Raw genomic sequence first — 19,864 nt, forward strand, 5'->3', positions numbered from 1 at the left:
CTAGTTGGGAGCTGAGTTTCAGACAGACCAGTTTTGCCCATGTTAGGCTATTATATCTGTGCTAGAGAAAAATGTGTTTTTTTATCAGTGTGTGTTGAAAGTTTTAGTGTTTTAGTGTAGACTAGCCAAAGTGTTCTTAACTGGTCAAGATAAACCTCAGATGCAAGATTAAGGCTTACTTTAGCCAATTAATGCGTTAAAACTTAATTTGTGTACTAGTATGTTAAAGCCATCGTGTGGATATGCTTTTGATAAAATCCAGATAACCTTCTCATAAGCAAATTAGTAAAATGTGACATAAATTAAGTTACCACAATGTGGATGGACAACTGGTTGAAAAACTGTGCTCAAAGAAGTTATCAATAGTTTTCCGTCACGCTGGGAGAGTGTATCTAGTGGGTTCATGCAGGGTCCTGGGTCTGGTATTTAGTCAGTGTAAAGGACAGCATGCTTTCGAAACTGCAGACGATAGCTATCTTGGGAGAACGGGTTCTTGTAGGTATTTCAGAGCACAGGGTTAACGTTCAAATACAGCAGAACCCTGTGTATCTGACTCTCCGTTATCTGACTCTGTATTAACCAAACAACCAGCACACCCACGTCAAAAAGTGGGTGAACTCTCCTGAGGCCACTAGATGGCACTGCAGCCTCATACTTTTCCATTCTCTGGATTATCTGAATTTTCCGTACTCTGGTCTGACCTTGTATCCAGTTAGACTGAATAACGTGGGTTCTGCTGTAATTTTGTAAAATTGGAGTTTTGGGTTGAATCAGTACGCTGAAATTCTGTAAATACATGCGCAAAATTGGATACTTCTAATGAATGTGAGTTACCTTGCAGCCACTTGCCTTCAGTGCAGGTGTGGGCAATAATTTTTGATGGGGCTGGTGTCACTCCAAGAATTTGGGAAGTGGTCAAAGCCTGCATTTTTCCGTGATATTAATGAACGAGGTGTGGGGTCTGGGGTGGAGGTGGGTGCAGAAGAGAGTTTGGGGTAAGGGATTGGGATGAAGGAGGAACGCAGGGGTCTGGGAGGCAGTTTGGGTGAAGGAGGTGGCTGTGAATCAGGTCAGGGGTCTGTGTTGCAGGAGGTGGTGCAGGGGTTTGGGTTGTGAACAGGGGAACGGGGTTGAGGTGCATGGTCTGGGCTGGGCTACAGGTGCGGGGGGAGGAACAGAGTTTATGGGGATGGAGGAGGCAGAAGATTGGGGAGAGGAAGGGGCTGAGGTTCCAGTGCCACATTGACTTGATACATCCAGTATTCAGAGATTTGCTGTTTACAAAAACAGCACACCCCACTTAAAATTTCTGCCTGTTTTTCACTGCTCCACTTAATACACAGTATTTAGATATATGTACAGTTAAATCAAGAATAAATTTATTCAACAAAGGATGGAGATTCAACTAACTGCAAGTAGAAGTATTGGAAACTAATGATGACACATTTAAAATCAAACCATGCATTCTAAAGCTGAGACTTAAAAGCAAATAGTTTTCCATTTGTAGAATAATGCTTATCCCAAAGCCTTGCACAGCTTTACAGCTGTGTTTATTTGTGAAAGTCCTTGAGACAGGCGTGCTGTCAATTTGCTTCCTGGGTGAAGGCTCTCATGTGCCCCCTAGCACTCTATGATAGATCAGAACACCCATTACACATGCAACAGATAAAGCAAGGACTGTCACTCTCACGTGGGCCTTCACAGTCAGTTGATGCTGCAAATGATGATCCCAAATGGAACTACGAAGGGCGCGATCCATGGCCTACGTAAACTGAAGGATGCTACTACTACGCCCCTGCTAACATTCAGGTTGTCACTCTGAGATTCCTCCACCCTGCCCATAGTCACTGAAAACAAAACCCACAAGCACCACCCTGTTGGCCACAGAAACACATCAGCTCGGTGGCTCCTTGACCAGTACAGTTTACGTTGCAGTGGAAGCAGATAGTCCCAGCCTCAGAAGGCACTGCTCCGTATGGGAAGCTGCACCATGTGGGAGCTAGGGGCCTGTATGCCGCTGGGAGTTGTGTGTCCGGGTGAGTCTCTGTGCGCAGCCTGTCCCCATGCTCCAGGCTGGCAGCTGCTCAGGCCTGATTAAATAAATCTCTTAAAACATTTTGCTGGCTGGATAGGGAAATGTTTGGGCCATAAATGGCCTGGGAGTTTGAGAACCCTGTTAAGGAAGATCATATCCCCATGCTTATAACAGCATGCTGTTGTTTGCATAGTATATGTGAAAATAAGGGTGAAATGTTTGCTCTTGGGTGGAGAACTGAGGCACAATGCTTGGATGCTCACTTTGAGCAGACAAACACCAGGATTGTGAGAGGAGCCCGTGGGTCTGCCACTAATATCAAGGAGGCTTTGAGGAACCACTTTGACTATGAGGGGTGTTGAAATGTCTCTCTTTTGAGGTAACTTCTTGCTGCATCTCATTCTTCATACCAAGTAACAGAGAGATTTAATGGTGTGTGGGACCTGAGTGATTGCTATTGTTTGTGGAATAGAAAATAGTCATTGTACTGGTAAAATTATTTGCCTTTGTTGATCACTGCAAAGTATGGCCACACAACAAAGGACCAATGTTTGCTCCTAAGGGGCAGGGGTGCAGCCGCACAGCTCGGTATAGGTCTAGCAGTCATAGTCATGGTGAGTGTGATACGAAGTGGAGTGTGGCAGAAAGCATTCCAAGACAGAGACAAGGAGTGTGTGTATAAAGGATGCATTACTAGACAAAGAATTCTGTATATATTGCAGTGGAGTTCAATTAAATATGTGAGCATCTCTGTTTGCTCCTCTATAACCTGGATTATATGCTCAGATCTTGCCTTTCACTCAGGAGTGACTCCTCCCTTTTTGTACTTCCTTTGTAAAATAGTTCGGAACCACCCTTATAGATTCCTCCCTGTTTGCATTGAGTCTCCTCCTTAGTTGTCATAGTTGGTGGGAGAAGTCTTCTGAGTTCCCAAGGTCTCATCTGCAACATAGAATGTAACCAGAGAGAAACTTAAATTCTTCAAGGTTGAAACTTGTTACTCAAAAGCACCTTTTTCGACATGTGCATCCACTTTCCCGCTGACCCTTGCAAGATACACAAGGCACTATTAACATGGTGTGTTTGGGGGAAAGAGTTATAAGGGGTGGAAAAAGGGGCATAAGAAAATACAGTCCTGGCTTGTGCAGCAGGTCTGTATGGAAATAATTCTAATGATGCCCCACTTGTCTACAAGCTGGTATCACTCTTGCTGAATCCTCACTCATGAGGGTAAGCAGGAAACCAGAGCTCTACTTCTGGATGCTAGTGAGTGTTGACTCACTCCTTATGCAGCTCAGTTAGGTGGCACTTTGGTTCCTGCAACACTGATTGAAGAGGATGTATGGGATAAGGTCAGACCATGTTGGTTTTGGGGACATGGCTGTGCTGCCATGGAATCTGTGAGAGAAAAATCAATATATACCTCAGGCAAAGTTTCCAAAGCATCTCTGTTCAGGATTCAGTTTAACATCTCAGCACGCATCAACACCCTCCTTGAACATAATGTCTCGCCATGCAGGGCTCTGCCAGCTCACAGAAACACAGCTACCCACCTACTTTTCTGTGACTTACACAGAATATTGAGATGTGGTTCTTGCTGTTTTTTGTGCTTTCTTTTCAGGTAGGTGCTTGGGAGGTTACAGGCCTAACAGAAGTATGTTATAGGGAGGAGAGGTTGGAGACATGATGGACCAGGTCAGAGAGGGGCTCCTGTTATAAGTGGGCCACAATGGGAGAAGCCACAGACAAGTGGGTGAAGGATATAATGGGAGTAGTTAAGCAGGCAGTGCCTTCTTAGTTGAAAAGTACCTGCTATAATACTCTTTGCCCAGTGTTAGAGTTTAAGAATAGAAATGAGTTGGATCTAATTCATTTTGTGGAGAGGTCTTACTGTAGATTTAGGGTTATATGCTACTCTCAGTCCAAAGTGCTTTTGCAGCTGATGACAGGAGAGGTTTTCACAAGAACTTGAGAACAGAATATCACTTTTATGTAGTACCTAACCTTTTAAACATTCATTTGTTCAGTGCCTTATTGTTATGTTCAGAATCAGTGGGGAAAATATGCTTGCCTTTAGGACCACTTCCGCATTTTGTCATTTTACTGCCTTTCTGTATTTCTTGCAATAGCTTGACTCCTGATCCTTTTCCTGACGTGACCAGGAATGAAAGTATTGGACTAGTCTTAAACCCTTGTTTTCCAAGTGGAGCATAGGTCATCTACAAGTCTCCTCTACTTCACTCTGTCTCTGGACAAAACTTCTAGCTGATTCCAGGAGTACCTCAGTTGTTGTACTTCCATCTCAGTAGATCTTCTCCATGTTGTTTGAGGGCTTCCTGTTTTCCATTTTCCTTGCGGGTTCCATTTGAGAGCTTAATGGACTACTTTGGTTGCTGGTTTTCTGAGAGTGTGGCCTAACCATTCCCACTTTGTTCTTTTGATTTGAACAGCAAGTGGTTCTTGTCCTGCTGTGTTCCAAAGCTCGTCATCTGTGACAAAGTCTTGCCATTTGATGCAAAGAATATACCTCAGGCATCTATTTATGAATGTCTGTAGCTTGTGATTTGAAGACTTTTTAGTACACCAGGTCTCCCATCCATAGACGAGCACATTCTTCACATTTGTGTAGAAGATGGACAGATTTGCCTTCGCAGCTGTTATCTGTGAACTCCATATGGGGCGAAGAGTCTTGAATGCAGCTGTTGCTTACCCTGTCCTGGTACTTATATCCTTGTCTGTTCTTTCATCTCTTCCCATAATACTTCACAAGTAGGTGAACTGCTCCACATCTTAAAGGTCATCCCCTTCCACTGTGATAGTGGTGGTGTTGGACTGATTGTGTTGGTCTTTCCCTTGTTAATGCTCAGTCCAGTCACTGAGGCAGTTTTGTCAAGTGTTGGAATTTTTTCTTCCATGCCTTTCATGTCGGTGTGAAAGGAGGGCGACATCATCAGCAAAATCCATGTCATCTAGCTGTTTAAAAGTGTCCGTCGATGTCCTCTAGCTCTTTAAAAAGCATCCACTGAATGCCCCGTTGATGGCTGGCTGTTGTCATTCTCATAATCCAGTTCATTGTGACCAAGAACAGGAAAGGTGACAATAGGCACCTTGACCACAGTTCTGGCAGCATGCTGAAGGAGTCTGCCAAGACACCTTTGTGAACAACTTGGCACATCAAAGATTCATATGTTGAATGGATCAGGTTGATAATTTTGGGTGGCACGTCACAGTGTTGCAGCAGTTGCCACAAAGTGTCTCTATCAACATTGTCAAAGCCTTTTTTGAAGTCTGTGAAGGTTATGTACAGTGGGGAGTTCCACTCAAGCGACTGATCTATGATCAGATTGAGAGTTGCTATTTGGTTAGTACAAGATCTTTCATTTCAGAAGCCAGAAGAATTGGAACCCTTGTCTAAATTAAATAAATGGGCTCGGGAGTTCACCCCTCATTGACGTAAGTGGTTGAAGGGAGAGTTCACATTTCTGAGTCATAGTTTTAAGCCATGTCTGCACAAGCCCTTATGTTGGCAATATTTTGTCACACTGAGGTGTGAAAAAAACATTGCTCTGTGTGACATAAGTTTTGCCAGAATAAGTGCTTTATAACAGGAAAGAGTCTCTTATTAACAGCACTATGTTAATAGGAGACTCTTTCCTGTCAACAGAATGTGTCCACATGAATACTCTTAGGCTAAGTGTACACTGCACTTTTGTTGGTAAAACTTTTGTTGGCCAAGTGTGTGGGGGGAAAAAAAAATCAGCCCCCCTTGTTAACAAAAAAGGCTGTTGTGGATAATGCTTTGTTGGCAGCTGCCAAAGGTACTGCCAGTACTGTGGGGTGGTTTTATTTCGTCAATTGGAGAGCTTTCTCCTGCCAACAAAGGGTGGCTAGACTGTATACCTTACAGCGGTACAGCATGAAGGTGCTCAGTGTAAACATAAACTTAAAACTGCACAACCATATGGGTATAGCTGTGTCACTATATGCTTGTACATGTAGACGTGAGCTTTAGTTTGCAGACTCAAAATTACTGGCATTGGTTGTAGCTCATCTCAGTCATGGAGGGTTATCTTGGAAATATAGGGGGTTTGAATTTTTGTTTTTAAACAACAGTAGATAGTGCATGGATAGATTCTGCACAATACATGCAAAAATTCATCCAGAAGGCTGGATTAGGCTGGTGGAGTGGTTGTGTTAATTCTTTTAATTGCATGATTTAAAAGTGTTGCGGTTACAGTTAATTAAAATTACTGTGGACAATGTTAGGTTTTAAAGTTCAGAAAATTTATAAAACAAAAGCTAATCCAAAGAAAGATATTTAACACTCAAAGTAAGAAAACAAGGACAAATGTAAATTAAGTGGGGAAGCGTAATGTAAAGTTTAGGACTTATTTTGATATTATTTGCTTTTAGGGGTTTCTCTTAGCCTTAAAGGAATGCCATTACTTAAATTTGTGCCCATATAGAGACTTTGTCAAAATGAACTTTTATAAATTAAAAGCTGATAGAAATGTTTTCCATAAGCCTTTTCAATTGTCAGTGAAATGTTATCTTAAACATAACCTATTTTCTCTAGTTTTTCATGTTTTTTGTTAGGACCTAGGAGTTCTGGTCAAAGACCAGACCCTACTGTTCCCTGTTCTGCACAAACACAGAATAAAGAGTATCCCTGCCACAAAGAGTTTACAATCTAACTAAGACAAGAGATGACAATGAAGTACAAGGAAACTATTTCATGCTGAGGTTTAGCCTAACAGGCAATGTTCTCACCACATCAGTAGCTTAATTACTAAGATTTTTGTAGGCATTACGGAAATAGAGAATTTTAAAGGAGGTTATGATTTGGCATTGTGGATGTTTGTGGGCTGCTTCTCCTTAGCGTGAGAGAAACATGAGAAAATGTGAAGGTGTTAACGAATGTACGATATAAGCTTCCATCATAAGCTGATGAGAGATTGGAGAGTGAATGATGGGACAGGAAGGGTCACAATCTATGAATGAAAGCTTAGGAGAGGCATAGGTCATGAAGGGTGTGGAAAGTGAAGATAAAGAGCTTCTGTTTGACATTTGAAATGCAAATAGTGCAGCAATAAGAAATCAAAGGTCAACTTTACTTAATACTGAAAGTAAATTTAAATTATTTAAAATGCAAAGTGTCCTGTGATGGCATGCCCCCAAATTTTTACAGAAATGGTTTTAAATATGGGTATGCATAACTTGAATATGTCACAATACAGGTCAAGTAACATATTCCAGAGCCTTTTGTTCCCAGAATGTGTATATTCTACTAGTGCGCATGTATTGTTCTCGTATATAAAATTAGAAATACAAAATGTAAACATGCATGTTAATCTAGAATTTCTAATGGAAGCCATTAGCGGTACTTAAGGAATTTAATGGCCTGGTGCACAAGGCAACCATCTGCAAATGGGTTTGTTTTTGCTGTAAGCCTAAACTGTGCTTGGTCCTACAAAGACATGTGACCATGCCCCTGGTGTTGGACTCCATCTTGAATTTGGTATTTTTCCATGAGGTGGGAGGAATTGAACAAAGGGGACCCACCCTGGGGAAATTCTGTTTAAGGAATGGGAAGCAATCAATAAGTGATTTCAGATGGGTTTTGCAAACAACATCCCCACTCTAAGAGGGTACACATGAAGCTTTTAGATCCAGTCCAGAGAAAAGATCACATCTGATTTGGAGGATTTTACCTGAAATTAGGACTAGGGTGAGAAATATGATCTGTAACCATCTCTTATTGTGTTAGGCTTAGCTGGCATGTTTTGTTTATATAAGATTAGTCATTTGGATCTGGCTGTTTTTCACTTGCAAATACTTAAATCTTTTTTTATAATTAGTAAAACAGTTTTGTTATCAAATCCAGTGTAAATAATTTCTTGGGGTGGGGGAAACAGCTATGCCTATTTCTCTTTCATTGATAAAAAGAGAAATACCTTTTATTTGGGATTTTGTTCCCTTTTGAGGGCTGTGGTCCTGGAGGCTGTCATGTCCCTGTAGCTGAGCCCTCCCAGAGTTATCAATATCTGTGTTACTCTGTTGGGGGCTGTTACCCCAACTCAGTGTCTTTGCTGGGGGCGGAGACAAGTGCTCCTGACCTGGCAAGAGAGGATGGTGGCATGCCCCAGAAGGCAAGTAGGCAGGCTTAGTGGTATGATCAGTATATACCAGGTGTCAGTCTTCAGGGCACCTCTGTAATACAACTCCTCAAATGTCCCTTTAACTATGGTTGCATGTTTGCTTTGATGTATAGACATATTTAAGAGTTTGTGTAGTGGTTGTATAGTCTGTTTATGATACAAATACTGTAATTAGTGTGTATGTGAAAAGGTATGTTACTTAATCTCTCCTTTTTGCTAACATTCAAATGTTTCTCTGCACATGGATGTTCATTTCAGTTCCTGTGATTGCAGTTGTGACCAACTATTTAAAAAGGAATGTAATTGAAGTGTGTATGAAGCATACTATTGATTGGACAGTACTCTTCTCAGAAAGCAGAAAAGCTTTTCGCAAATTACCTTGGTAAAGAGGAAATATTTTCAGTAAGCCAGGTTGTCAAATATTGACAAAGTTAGTCCATAGAACAGCTGGTATCTTTGCTCTCTTGGTTATGAACAAAATGTACTAGTGCCTTAATACTTGTGTTTTCTCTCTTTCAAAAACCGTGATGACAGTTGTATAATTCATTCAGATTCCAAAAAGCTGCTTATTCACTTAACTGGAGGTGATGAAAGTTACAGCTGTTGATTCACAAAAGTCCTGTGGGTAACTCTGGATTGACTTGGACCATGCATTGAGACTACGTCTACACTACAGAGCTCTTTCAAAATAAGCCCTTCTGGAAGATCTCTTCTGAAAGAACTTCTTTTGAGAAGGTGCATCCACACACACAAAAAAGTGCATCAAAAGAGTGAGCTGCTCTTTTGAAAGAGAGTGTCCACACAGCCCCTGCTCTTTCGAAAGAATGGTCCAGAGATCGAAAAATCAAGTCCCATGAAGCCTGCTGTTTGGGTTAAAAAAGGATCTGCAGAGCATCTATGCATGTTTTCTTTCAAAAGAAGCCATCTGAAGCTTTCGAAAGAAGGTGCTCTTCCTGAAATGGGAGAGGAAGAGCTCTTTCAAAAGGAGTGCCATGTTCTTTTGATTCGCTTTCGAAAGAAGGCTTTTTGTGTGTAGATGCTCTGCACAATCTTTCAAAAGAGCCCCTGTCAGCAGATGGCCGGGTACTGCTGCCCCAAGAGTCTGCTCCATGGAGGCAGCACGACTCAGCGCCCAGCTTTTACTGCACCTTACCACTGACCAGGCTGAGTATAGCCAAACCAGCTAAGGTTCTTTGTTTGTGTTTGACCGAGTTACAGCAACTAGAAGGAGTCAGGCTGAAGCTTAAACGTGGTAACTATTTATTACAAAGCAGAAATGAAAATCTTAATGGTTACAGAATTATATAAAGTCTTAACAGTTACAGTTGCAGGAAAAGTTAGATAAAATCTTAATGGTTACACTGTTATTGCTCTATTTGCTTAGCTACTATAGTAGGATGATACAAATGACATGTCAATTAGAGAAAGTTACCCATTTGAGGACCAGAGGCCTCAGACTAAAGAGCTCTTACTATTAAATGTGCACAAAAAAAACATTGCAGGTATAATTCTCACCCCTGCGTCCTTCAACCCCGGCGTAGCCAAGGTCATTCACTGAATCCCTTGGGAAGAACTGTACAAGGAAGGGGGTCCCCTAGATCCTCGGGAGGCAATAACCTTACCCGACCGGCAGGCACAGGAAATTGGAGCTCAGTTAGAGTAGGCTGCCGGGCCCCTCTTTATACCCCTTGGGGCACGTAGGTTCTTCCTTATCTCAAGGTACCAATTATACTGGTTTGTCTTTGTGACGCCAGCACTTACAAGGCAGTTACGCTTGTAAGGACAGAGAGAACGAAATTTGTAGAAACGGGGCAAACTTTCACACGGGCAGTAAAGTTCCCCTCCTTGGGACCAAGTGTGGGCGGATCAACTATCGATGCCAGCCAAGGGCAGCTTGAAGCCCCGAGGCCGACAGCTAGCCTGTTAGCCCCCTTATCTGTATCTTTAGTCCAGGGTCATGCTGACACAGCACGTCTGCGTTTGTGAGACGCCGGACAGTGTGCTCTCAAAACATTCCAAATTGTGCTGTTTCTTTGTGCTGTGTGCTCTCAGGCACCTAAGAGGGGCAGGCAAGATCGAGCAGAGCAGGGGTATTCTGTCTGGCTACAGCCCCCTTCTTTTGAAAAATCTTTCAAAAGACCTTGCGAGCGTAGGCGCAGCCTGAGGCTAAAACTACACTACAAGATGAATTTGAATTTAAAGCATTTAGCTTGATATTGCAATATGATTGTTTTCACTGTAAATCTCATTAGCTTGATTTTAGGGAACACTAATATTGATATTATAACATCATTAGAACTGGCTGGGTGTAGCATCAAGTTTGAATTTAAAAGTTTGATTGAAGGCCAGTGTGGAAGCGCCATGTCTGAAACTCAAATTCATTAGCCTCCAGAGGTGTCCCATATGTAACCCACAATGCCCCACAGTGCTTCACTCTGGCTGCTCCTGTACAGGTGCACAAGAGTTACGTAAACAAGAAGACTGTGAATTTCAATTCTGGAGCAGGAAGCCAGTGGCTGTGGGGTCATGTTTGTATGAGAGGCTGGGAAGTGTTTTTCTTTCTTTGCTATTAGCGCTGTGAGTGCATCTACCCATTACAAATAGCCCCTGCGTGGAGTTCGTGGTTCTGTCTCTACCCCTGCAGGCTAAGCATTTGGTATTTTTTTTCTGAGCTGCCTGGCACCAGCCACTTCCCCATCACACCATGTGGTAACAAGGCTGACATGGGGGTCATGGTTCCATAAGAGACTGAGAAACTTCTCAGCAATTTACATTTGTGCACATCTCCGCTCCCCCAAAGGCGCCACACAGATGGGGTCTTTTCCACACTCAGCCACATCATGCGGGTAGCCCCCAACCCAATGAAAGGAAGTGCCTGCCATTCAGTGCTGACTGTGCTGCCGGGCAGCACCATGTCCTGGCTTGCGTGCAGTTAGGGCTCCAAGGGTGGCCAAGACTTCTGGGGGCTTGCAGTCATCCAGGGGGACTGCTTCAACTGGCCACTCCACCAAAAGTATTTTCAGGGCCTTTCTGCCTTTGGGGGATGTCTTTCCCAGAGGCAAAGATTTTCTGGGCATTGCTGTTGCCGGGGGGGAGAATCTCCTCCGGTGGCTACAAATTGTAGGGGCTTGCAGCCTCCTGAGGGAGACTACTTCAACTGGCTCCCCATTGAAACCCCCCACACCCAGCAAGGCCCCAGGAGTCAGCTGTCACCTGAGGGGGAAGCCTCCCTCAGCGGCTAAGATTTTCAGGGTGTTGCTGTTGCCAGGGTGAGCAGATCAAGTATCCCTCGAGCCGCAAACCCTGCAACCCACAGCCAAAAAAGACTTTCAGGGACCATGTAAATGGGCCATTTGACCTCCCAAATACCAAACCGCCCCACAATGGTGATGAAATTTAGTGAGCCCCATCCCCTGTGTTGGCAATGTCTGTGTATTGAAGATGGAAGCCAAAAATCTTTTTTCCTAGCCTTTTCTATGCTCTTTCTTCAAACTTTGAACCTCTTTCTTCGTTCTGGAAAAATGGACATTACTTAGAATGGGGGAGGAATGAGGGCAATGTAATGTGGAAAGATGATGTCAAATACCAGCAAAAATACCTGGAATGCTACAGGGACTGAAAGAGCTGTGGGGTAGGTTCCCACAATGCACTGCTTCAATAGTTGATATGTCAGTTGAGTGTAGCAGCAATAAATCAACTTTGTGAGGTGGACGTGGGGAGTTGAGGATAGGCAAATTTGATTTTATAAAATGCAACATTACAAAATTCATATTAATTCAAATTTATCTTGTAGTGTAGACGTAGCCCGTGCATCTCTTTGAATAATGTCATTTTAGTCTCCTCTTTGGTTTGGTGTTTGAGAAACTGACATTTGCACAGATGCTCCTACATACTTAAATATTTAAGGTGGCTTTTATGTCTGTAATCTTCACACAGTCTGTTTTGTAATTTTTGTGTTTATAATTCTTGGAGGTTCAGAAATTTGGTCTTGGCCTTCCAGAGAAGTGTTTTTCTGATATGAAATGTTTGTAGAAGTTACTGTCCCTTTTTGAGTTTTAAGAGTTCCAAAAGAATTATGATTTTAATGAGGTCATCAGATTTTCAGGAGTCAGGACTGTTCTACCCATGTCTGTACAATGGGCACTAAAACCTGATTGAATGCTTCAACTATACAAATGAGTATTTCTAAATGTGCTCTTTAGAATGGAGTCATATATTACTTAACACTCTTAAAAGAGAAAGCTCTTTTGTAATCTAATCTTATTTGTTTGTTTTTTTTCCGTACATGATTTTCAGGTGCTACTGATGTGACACATTGGTCTCTGTCCTCTCTCCAATAGTTACATCGTAGGCAACTGCAATGCAGAATTCTCTGTGTAGTCCTGAGCCTTGTGTTGATTGTAGTTCAACTCCTGCCTTTGACTACTCTGAGGCTCTCGATGATGAGGCTGATTGGTTTCTGGGTTCTGAAGTATGATCAGTAGCTGCTTTAATACAAGGTATCATAAGGTCATAAATGGCAGCTTCTGAAGATGACTTCTGACCTTTATCAGAGCAGGTGCTTAAGATAATGAAAAGCTTCTTGAGCTAAATCCTGTTGACTTCAATGAGTACTTGTACTGACTCTGCAACTTCTGTTAGTGAAGCAGGCATGCTTTGGTGATCAAACCCTTTGCTAGTTCTTTCAGTTAATTCTTCCATAAGTTTTTAAAGTTATACAGATGAAGTTTTCATTTGCTTGCTGATAGATTGTGCACCCTTAAGGCCTGTGTCAGGGAAACTCACACTTAATTTATTAAGTGAAATTAATGACGATTTACAGCATATTCTTTGATTTGATTTGCTCCCAGTATGGCTTAGTGTAAAAAATGTCTGTGTGGTTTTGGAATACAGTATGTATTCAATAAATACAACTGCAAAATAAAGTTACTACAACTACAAAGATATTTTAAATAGTTTGTGGTAGAATTATAAATATTGGAATGATTGCTTAAATGTTCTGATCTTCCAAATCAATTTTTCCTACATTGGTTGGTACTACTGGAGGTAGTTTAAATATTTTATAAATGTGCTGTCGCTAAGCTGTAGTATTTTTAAATATTTTGGCACCTGAAATCATGCAACTGCGTACCTAAAATTGATTTTGCAGCTGTTGACATTGGTCCCTGTCCTCACTGCAGAATGCCGCCAGGAGCACTCCTCCCATCAACATTTCTTAATCCTTGCAGCTCACAAGGAGTTCCAGGGTCAACATTGACCCCAGAATGCACCATATCACACATGTGCAAAATGGCACCCCAGAAGATCAAACCTAAGGATTCGATCTTCCGCAGCTAGTGTAGACCTAGCCTTAGTTAATGATGCAATAGTCTTGAACAGATGCTGCTAGCACTCCAGAACCTCGATATTTGATGGCATTCAATAAACTTCAGAGATTGGTGTTATCATGAATATTCAAGAACTATGAGAGAAGGATTAATGACCCTAAGGTTTTCCAGAAACTTCTTGGATGGTCTATGTACTGCTGTATTGGTCTCTCAGCAGATGTCAGGATGATTGAAATCCACTATGAGAACCAGGGCCTGGGTCATCTGGAAGATTCTCTTAGTTGTTTGAAGAAAGTCTCATCTAACTTGTCCACCAGATCTGGTGGTCTGTAACAGATGCCCACCATGACATCCCTCTTGTAGCTCTTGCCTCTAAACTTAACTCAGAGACTCTCAGCATGCTTTTCTCCCATTTCATACTAGAGTGCTGAGTGATCACACTGCTCTCTTACATACAGTGCAGCTCTACCACCTTTTCTTCGGTGCCTTTCCTTCCTGAACAGTTTATACACCTCTGTGATAGTGAGCCAGTCATGGGAGACATCCCACTATGTTTCTGTTATTCCAGTTACCTCATGGTTTCTCGACTGTGCCAGGACCTCTAATTCTTCCGACTTGTTTCTCAGACTGCTTACATTTGTGTACATTGGATGTAATTATGCAGGCTTATAATTACATATATTGGAATAAAGCTGGGTTTCTGCCTCTTCAACAACACCTGAAATAATTAAAAAAGACATCTTCTCAATTTTCTCAGGGTCCAACCATCCTCGAACTCTTGGTTTCATTACCTGTCTTGCCTTGCCATGTTTACTTTTTTTGGTCACTAACTCTTTTACGTAACAGGAAAATAGTAGCTTGGCTTAAAAGATGTGTTTCGATACAAAGAGAGCCAGCCATATGAGCAGTGTGTTAGCTACTTAGGCAAGTTATGGGGAAATTAATAGTAATTAATTGATACCTTAAAAATGAAATAGCTGCTAATTAAGAAGTATAAAGATACTTCAAAGCCATTTTCCAAATATATTAATAGATATTTATTTCTTTTTTAGTCCCTTGATGATTTAAACAAATGGATTCTGCTTCTCCTACCTCCATTTATTTATGCTGATAAACTACTTGACACAGATCATATAGCATTTGTGACTGAAAGTGTTTCTGCCCAGACGGATGATTTGCAGACTGTATGTAGCACCTCAGAAAAGGTGAGTAGTTCTGTTAATTTTCAACGATAGTAGTTCTGAATAAGTGTGTTCTGACTAAGTTTAAACTATTGAATACCCTGTTCCTTTAGAAAAAAAAACTGATAGGTGGCTACAGAAATAGTGGATAAGGAAGAAAATATATCTTCCATTCAGATTATCATGCCTATCCTTATTCATTGGGGTTAGTGGTTATAACCCACCACTACTGTGTCTGTCTTGAGCAGCACTGTATTGTATTTCAATATCAAAATCAGAGGCATTTTAATAAGACCTTTAGTTCTCAGCAGTGCTCTTAAGTGGGACAGGTACATGGTAAGTACAAAAGCAACTTTTAAAGTAGGAACAGAAATAGTAGTTCACTGTCTGATAACTCTAGCCATTTGATTGTTGTGGTCCGTTTAAGTTGTAGGGGAGCTAAAAATTAAATACTAAATTTTGGGATACAAAATTCCCCTCTGGGAATGGGTAAGCACTGTAACATGAATGGTAACACTCCATTTGCACTTAATTGGCAGTGTCTTCTGGTCAGCATGCCCCACTCAGGTTCTGTTAAGAAAAAAGGATGGTGGGATCATGTAAATCACAGGATTAGGAACAGATTAAGGTGTGTTCTGGACTGCCACACACTTCCAGCATGACCTTTAGCAAGTCAGTCAGGGCTTGATTTTTAGATGTGCTGAGCAGCTACAATGCAAGAGGGAGTTAATGAACTGCACTGCTTGATAACTCTTAAAGATCCAGTTTATTGATACCTAAGCACATACCAAATTTTGAGTCAGTGAATAGTTCCATTAAAGTCAATGCTTAATTTAGGCCAGAACCAGGCTCTTAATCTGTCCCTAAGTTTATCTTTCTGTAAAATAGGAGTAATACTTCACTCACTCAGTTTCATTAGGTTGCTTTTGGTATGTCTTTTGTGACTACAAGGAGAGAAACATACACAATATTAAACAGCAACACTCGTAGTACATTAAATTGTCTGTATGAACCTAATTAAAATGCTCTCTGCTTCAGCACAATGCTAAAAGAGTAAAAATTGTCACTGATTAAATTACTACTCCTATACTGAGAAAATAGTAAAGATGGTGATCGTGTGCGTGTGTGTAAAAGAGAGATACTCTAGCCTTTTTACAAACAGTGGAAATGTCTGAAATTCAGAAGTTGAGGTAGGTTATCTAGCATTCCAGATTTACTTGGCCAAAAACAAAGATGTGAATGAACTTCTCCTTATCTATCTTTTACCTAAACTGTATTTCATAGTTTTGAACTTTAATAGAGTGTACATTTTATGTACGTGAGGATTTGATAACTCTTGAAAATACAGTTTAAAAGTGAAGGCTGTCTTCAAAGTAGGAAATGAGTCGGCTGATTTAAAATTCTTGTAGAGCAGTATGTTAAAGCAGCTGATCATAGAATCCTAAGGCTGGAAGGGACCTCAGGAGGTCATCTAGTCCAGTCACCTGCCTATAGCAGATCAACTCCAACTAAATCATCCCTGCCATGACTATGTCAAGCTGGGACTTAAAAACCTCTAGGGATGGAGATTCCACAGCCTGTCATGGTAACGCATTCTAGTGTTTCACCACACTCCTGGTGAAACAGTTTTTCCTAATATCTACCTACACCTCTCCCTCTGTAACTTCAGACCATTGCTCCTTGTTCTGCCATCTGTCACCACTGAGAACAGTCTCTCTCTCCATCCCCTTTAGAGCCCTCTTTCAGGAAGTTGAAGGCTGCTATGAAATCGCTCCTCAGTCTTCTCTTCTGCAGACTAAACAAGACCATATCTCTCAGCCTCCCCTCATAGGTCATGTCTGATTACCTTGCTTAAAAGATATTAACTTTAAGTGAGTAAGAGCCTCAATCTAGCTATCATAAACTGGAGGATCTTGTACCATGGAAATAGGTACACAGGTTGTTCTTTCATGTGCTGCAGCCATGAAATGAGGCAATCTGTAATCTAGAAGAATTCAAATTTTAGACTAAAATTTAAGAAAAGCAATGCAAATTATATTACTTAAAGAAACAACAACAATGGCATATAAAAACGAAGCATGAGTAGAATTTGGGAGAGCTAAGTCTCCTCAAAATATTTTGAACAAGTTTTAATGCTGAAATTTGGCTGTCAGACCAAACTTTGGCCCATAAAATATCTGCTGTATTACATTAGCATTAATTCTTAATGCTAGGAGTGCTCTGTTCCATTGTCATGAATGAATGCTTGTAAAGGGTTAAACGCTAGGAGAGAGGGGTCTCTGGCAAGCAGCCCGGGGAGCTAATGGGAAGAGAGAGGGAGGTTTTTTTGAAATGAAGCAATTACCTACTGTCTAGCTAATTAAAGAGTTCTGAGCTGTACCTGGACCTATAAAGGGCTACTAACAGGTAACTGGAAGGATGAAGGCCTGAGATCTTTGAGGGAAGGCCACAATGAACCGGTGTTACCATGTATGGTGGATCCCTGGAGTAACGAGCCAGGAGTTCAGGGAAGCAATCCTGCTGCTTCTGTTCCAGAGAAGGAGCAGAGCCAACTGAGACTGGGAGACTGCCAGGAACTGGGGTGCCAAAGATGTATGTCAGGGTATCCCTGAAGCCTGGGGCCAAGGACTGAGTTATGACTATTTTCTGTTTGTTTTATAGCCTGTATTCAAAGAGAGAAATACCCTTGAAAAAACATAGCATGGCAATGTGCGCTTTGGTGCGTGGCATAAGTGAACAGCCAGGTGGCACCATCAATTCTTAAATTTCCCCAAACTTTGTCTTGGTTACTAGAATCAAATGCCTTCTTTAAATCTATGAAAGAGACATACAAGTGACTACCCTTAGCCACAGACCCCATTAAATCAGTGTAGTTCTGTGGATTTACTGGTGTAGTATCCTCATGGGTCTCTGTCTTTGCTGATAACCAGAAGGCCGCTTGCATGTGTGTTCAGTGGTATGGGCCCAGCGATCACAGCAGACCTCGCAAGACTCCCCACAGACCAGAGAAGGCTTGAAGGCGCCAGGCCAGGGTTTACTGCCAAGCTAGGTACAAATAACGGTTGTCAAGTATACTTTGCTGATCCACTGTGCATATGTACCTGCAGCAGTAGACTGACACAGTCTGTAGGAATTCCACCGCCCCGCTATGTCAGACAAAGATGCCCTCCCCTTCCCCCCAGGAAAACACGTTATATTCAGGTACAAACGAAGCATACCTCGTTGCTAACTTAACAGGTTGCCACTCTCTGACATTGTCAGGTTACTCCCATCACCCTGTACCTCATGGTTTGTTTAGATCATCTCTTACCCATTATGCTGTCATTTTAGACCCTTTCCTGAACCTGGTCTTTATCTGTGAGGAGACTTTATTTAATGAGCTGGTGGTACCATGTGATTTCAACTTGTACCAGTTATTGTTCTGCACCTGGGCCAATTACCAGTTAGTGTTTTTACTCTCAGCCCTGTCTGTGCCAAGTTCTGTTAGCAGAGACCTGCCTCTTGCTCGCAGCTTAGCTTTGTTTTTAGCCATGCTTTGTCCATTGTTGCTGGGCCTTATGCCTCAAACCAGGCCTGTGCTGTATGGGCTTAGGCCTTCTTCTTACTACAATCAGTAGTACAGGAAAGTTCTAAATAGTTGAGGAAGAATGGATATGAAATCCTGATATAGTCTCCTAAGATAAACAAGTATCAACTTCCTCTTGTAAACTCAAAAAGTTATCCTTTTTTCATTTGAGAATGTCCTGTGGAGTTAAGGATCTCACAAGAATGTTTTCTGTACTAGAAGCTGTGTCTCATTTCCAATTTCTAGAAACTGTCTTCTGACAATACGATTCCATTTTGGGTGCACCTACTCTAGGAACTGACTTTGAAGTTATTCATTACATCAAATTAGCCAGCAGAGAATCTACACACATTTTTCCTTACTTCGAAGTTTGGAGCCCAATTTTGAAGTCCTTACTACATTCCCGGGAATGGAGTAGTGCCCTACCTCGAAGCAGGGTGTATGTAGACACTCTACTTCAAAGTTGCTTATTTTGAAGTTGTACTTTGAAGTAAGCAACTTCAAAGTTATTTTTGTTGTGTAGACACACAGCTTTTCTTTCTCATTTTGAAAATAAATTTGCCTTTATAAATTTTGTGGAGTTACGTGATAAATAAAAATGAAGTATGTCAACCAGTATTTCTAAAGAGCTGAATCTAGTCCCTTTGTAAAACTAAAGATCAGTGCAGGAGCTCTTATATCTGAAATCTGGGGATTAACAGCTGAGAAAGCATTCTAATCACTGTACCCTCCCTAGGGTGCACCTGACTGTGCCTAATTAGCAGGTTAGAATGGGCTGAGGAGGACTAAAGAGCTAATTAGTCCATTAATACAGACAATAGAAGAAGGTGCAGAAAGAAAGTGGTAAGGGGAGAAGCTGGCTGTTAGAACTAGAACCAAGAAGAATGTCTTGGTAGACAGATCTGTTTCCTCTGCCCTCTTTAGCAGTGGAGCAATTGATGCTGTAAATGGTGTGATGTCTGAACCTGTAAAGGCGGTGGTAAAGAGCAATGTAAATAAAGCACATATTGGTACTTAAGAAACAAAGGTGTCTAATTAGTCTGTTAAGCACCAAAGAAAACAGGAGCAGGACCCCAGCCTCTGACAGGCCCATTTATATTGAATGTTGAAGGGTCAAATTTTGGCACTTCATGAGGCTCTGAGACATTTTGAATGGAGAGGTTGTGGTGGGCTGTGGTCACAGAAAATCCCTTGGGCTACTCCCCAGTGTGCTTGTCATGCAGCTGACACTCTCCTTACTTTAAGGGGCTCTCTACCAGTCTGTGCTACTGGTCCGGATCCTTTGGTCTCTCTCAGCCAAGACACAGAATTGGTGTTACCACCCCACTTCAGAGCAATGAAGATACTGATTTACATCAGCTCTGGGAGAATGCATTTCTGGGGCACAGTGCACACAAAATCAACCCCCAAAAGGGATCAAAACCACAAATAAATCTACCTATCTCATGTAACTGGAAGAGACCATCAGAGGTCATCAAGTCCAGGCCCGTGCCCTCACAGCAGGACCTATCACCATCCCTGACAGATTTTTTTCTTAATGTGATCCCTAGATCCTTAAACAGCCCCCTCAAGAACTGAGCTCATAACCCTGGGTTTAG

At 41.8% G+C, this 19,864-nt stretch overlaps 1 protein-coding gene across 2 annotated transcripts in view; it reads left to right on the plus strand.

The window, feature by feature from the left end:
• Positions 1 to 19,864, plus strand: part of HLCS (holocarboxylase synthetase) — a 240,308-nt gene that overhangs the window by 4,897 nt on the left and 215,547 nt on the right. For both annotated transcript variants that reach the window (XM_074996264.1, XM_074996254.1), the window contains exon 2: positions 14,573 to 14,725. Coding sequence is in view for 1 of the 2 variants with exons in the window: in XM_074996254.1 (XP_074852355.1) it covers positions 14,573 to 14,725 (153 nt within the window). In the remaining variant the exon portion in view is untranslated. The remainder of the gene's footprint in view (positions 1 to 14,572; positions 14,726 to 19,864) is intronic.

Source organism: Carettochelys insculpta, chromosome 1 (assembly GCF_033958435.1).
Source record: "Carettochelys insculpta isolate YL-2023 chromosome 1, ASM3395843v1, whole genome shotgun sequence".
NCBI lineage: Eukaryota > Metazoa > Chordata > Testudines > Carettochelyidae > Carettochelys > Carettochelys insculpta.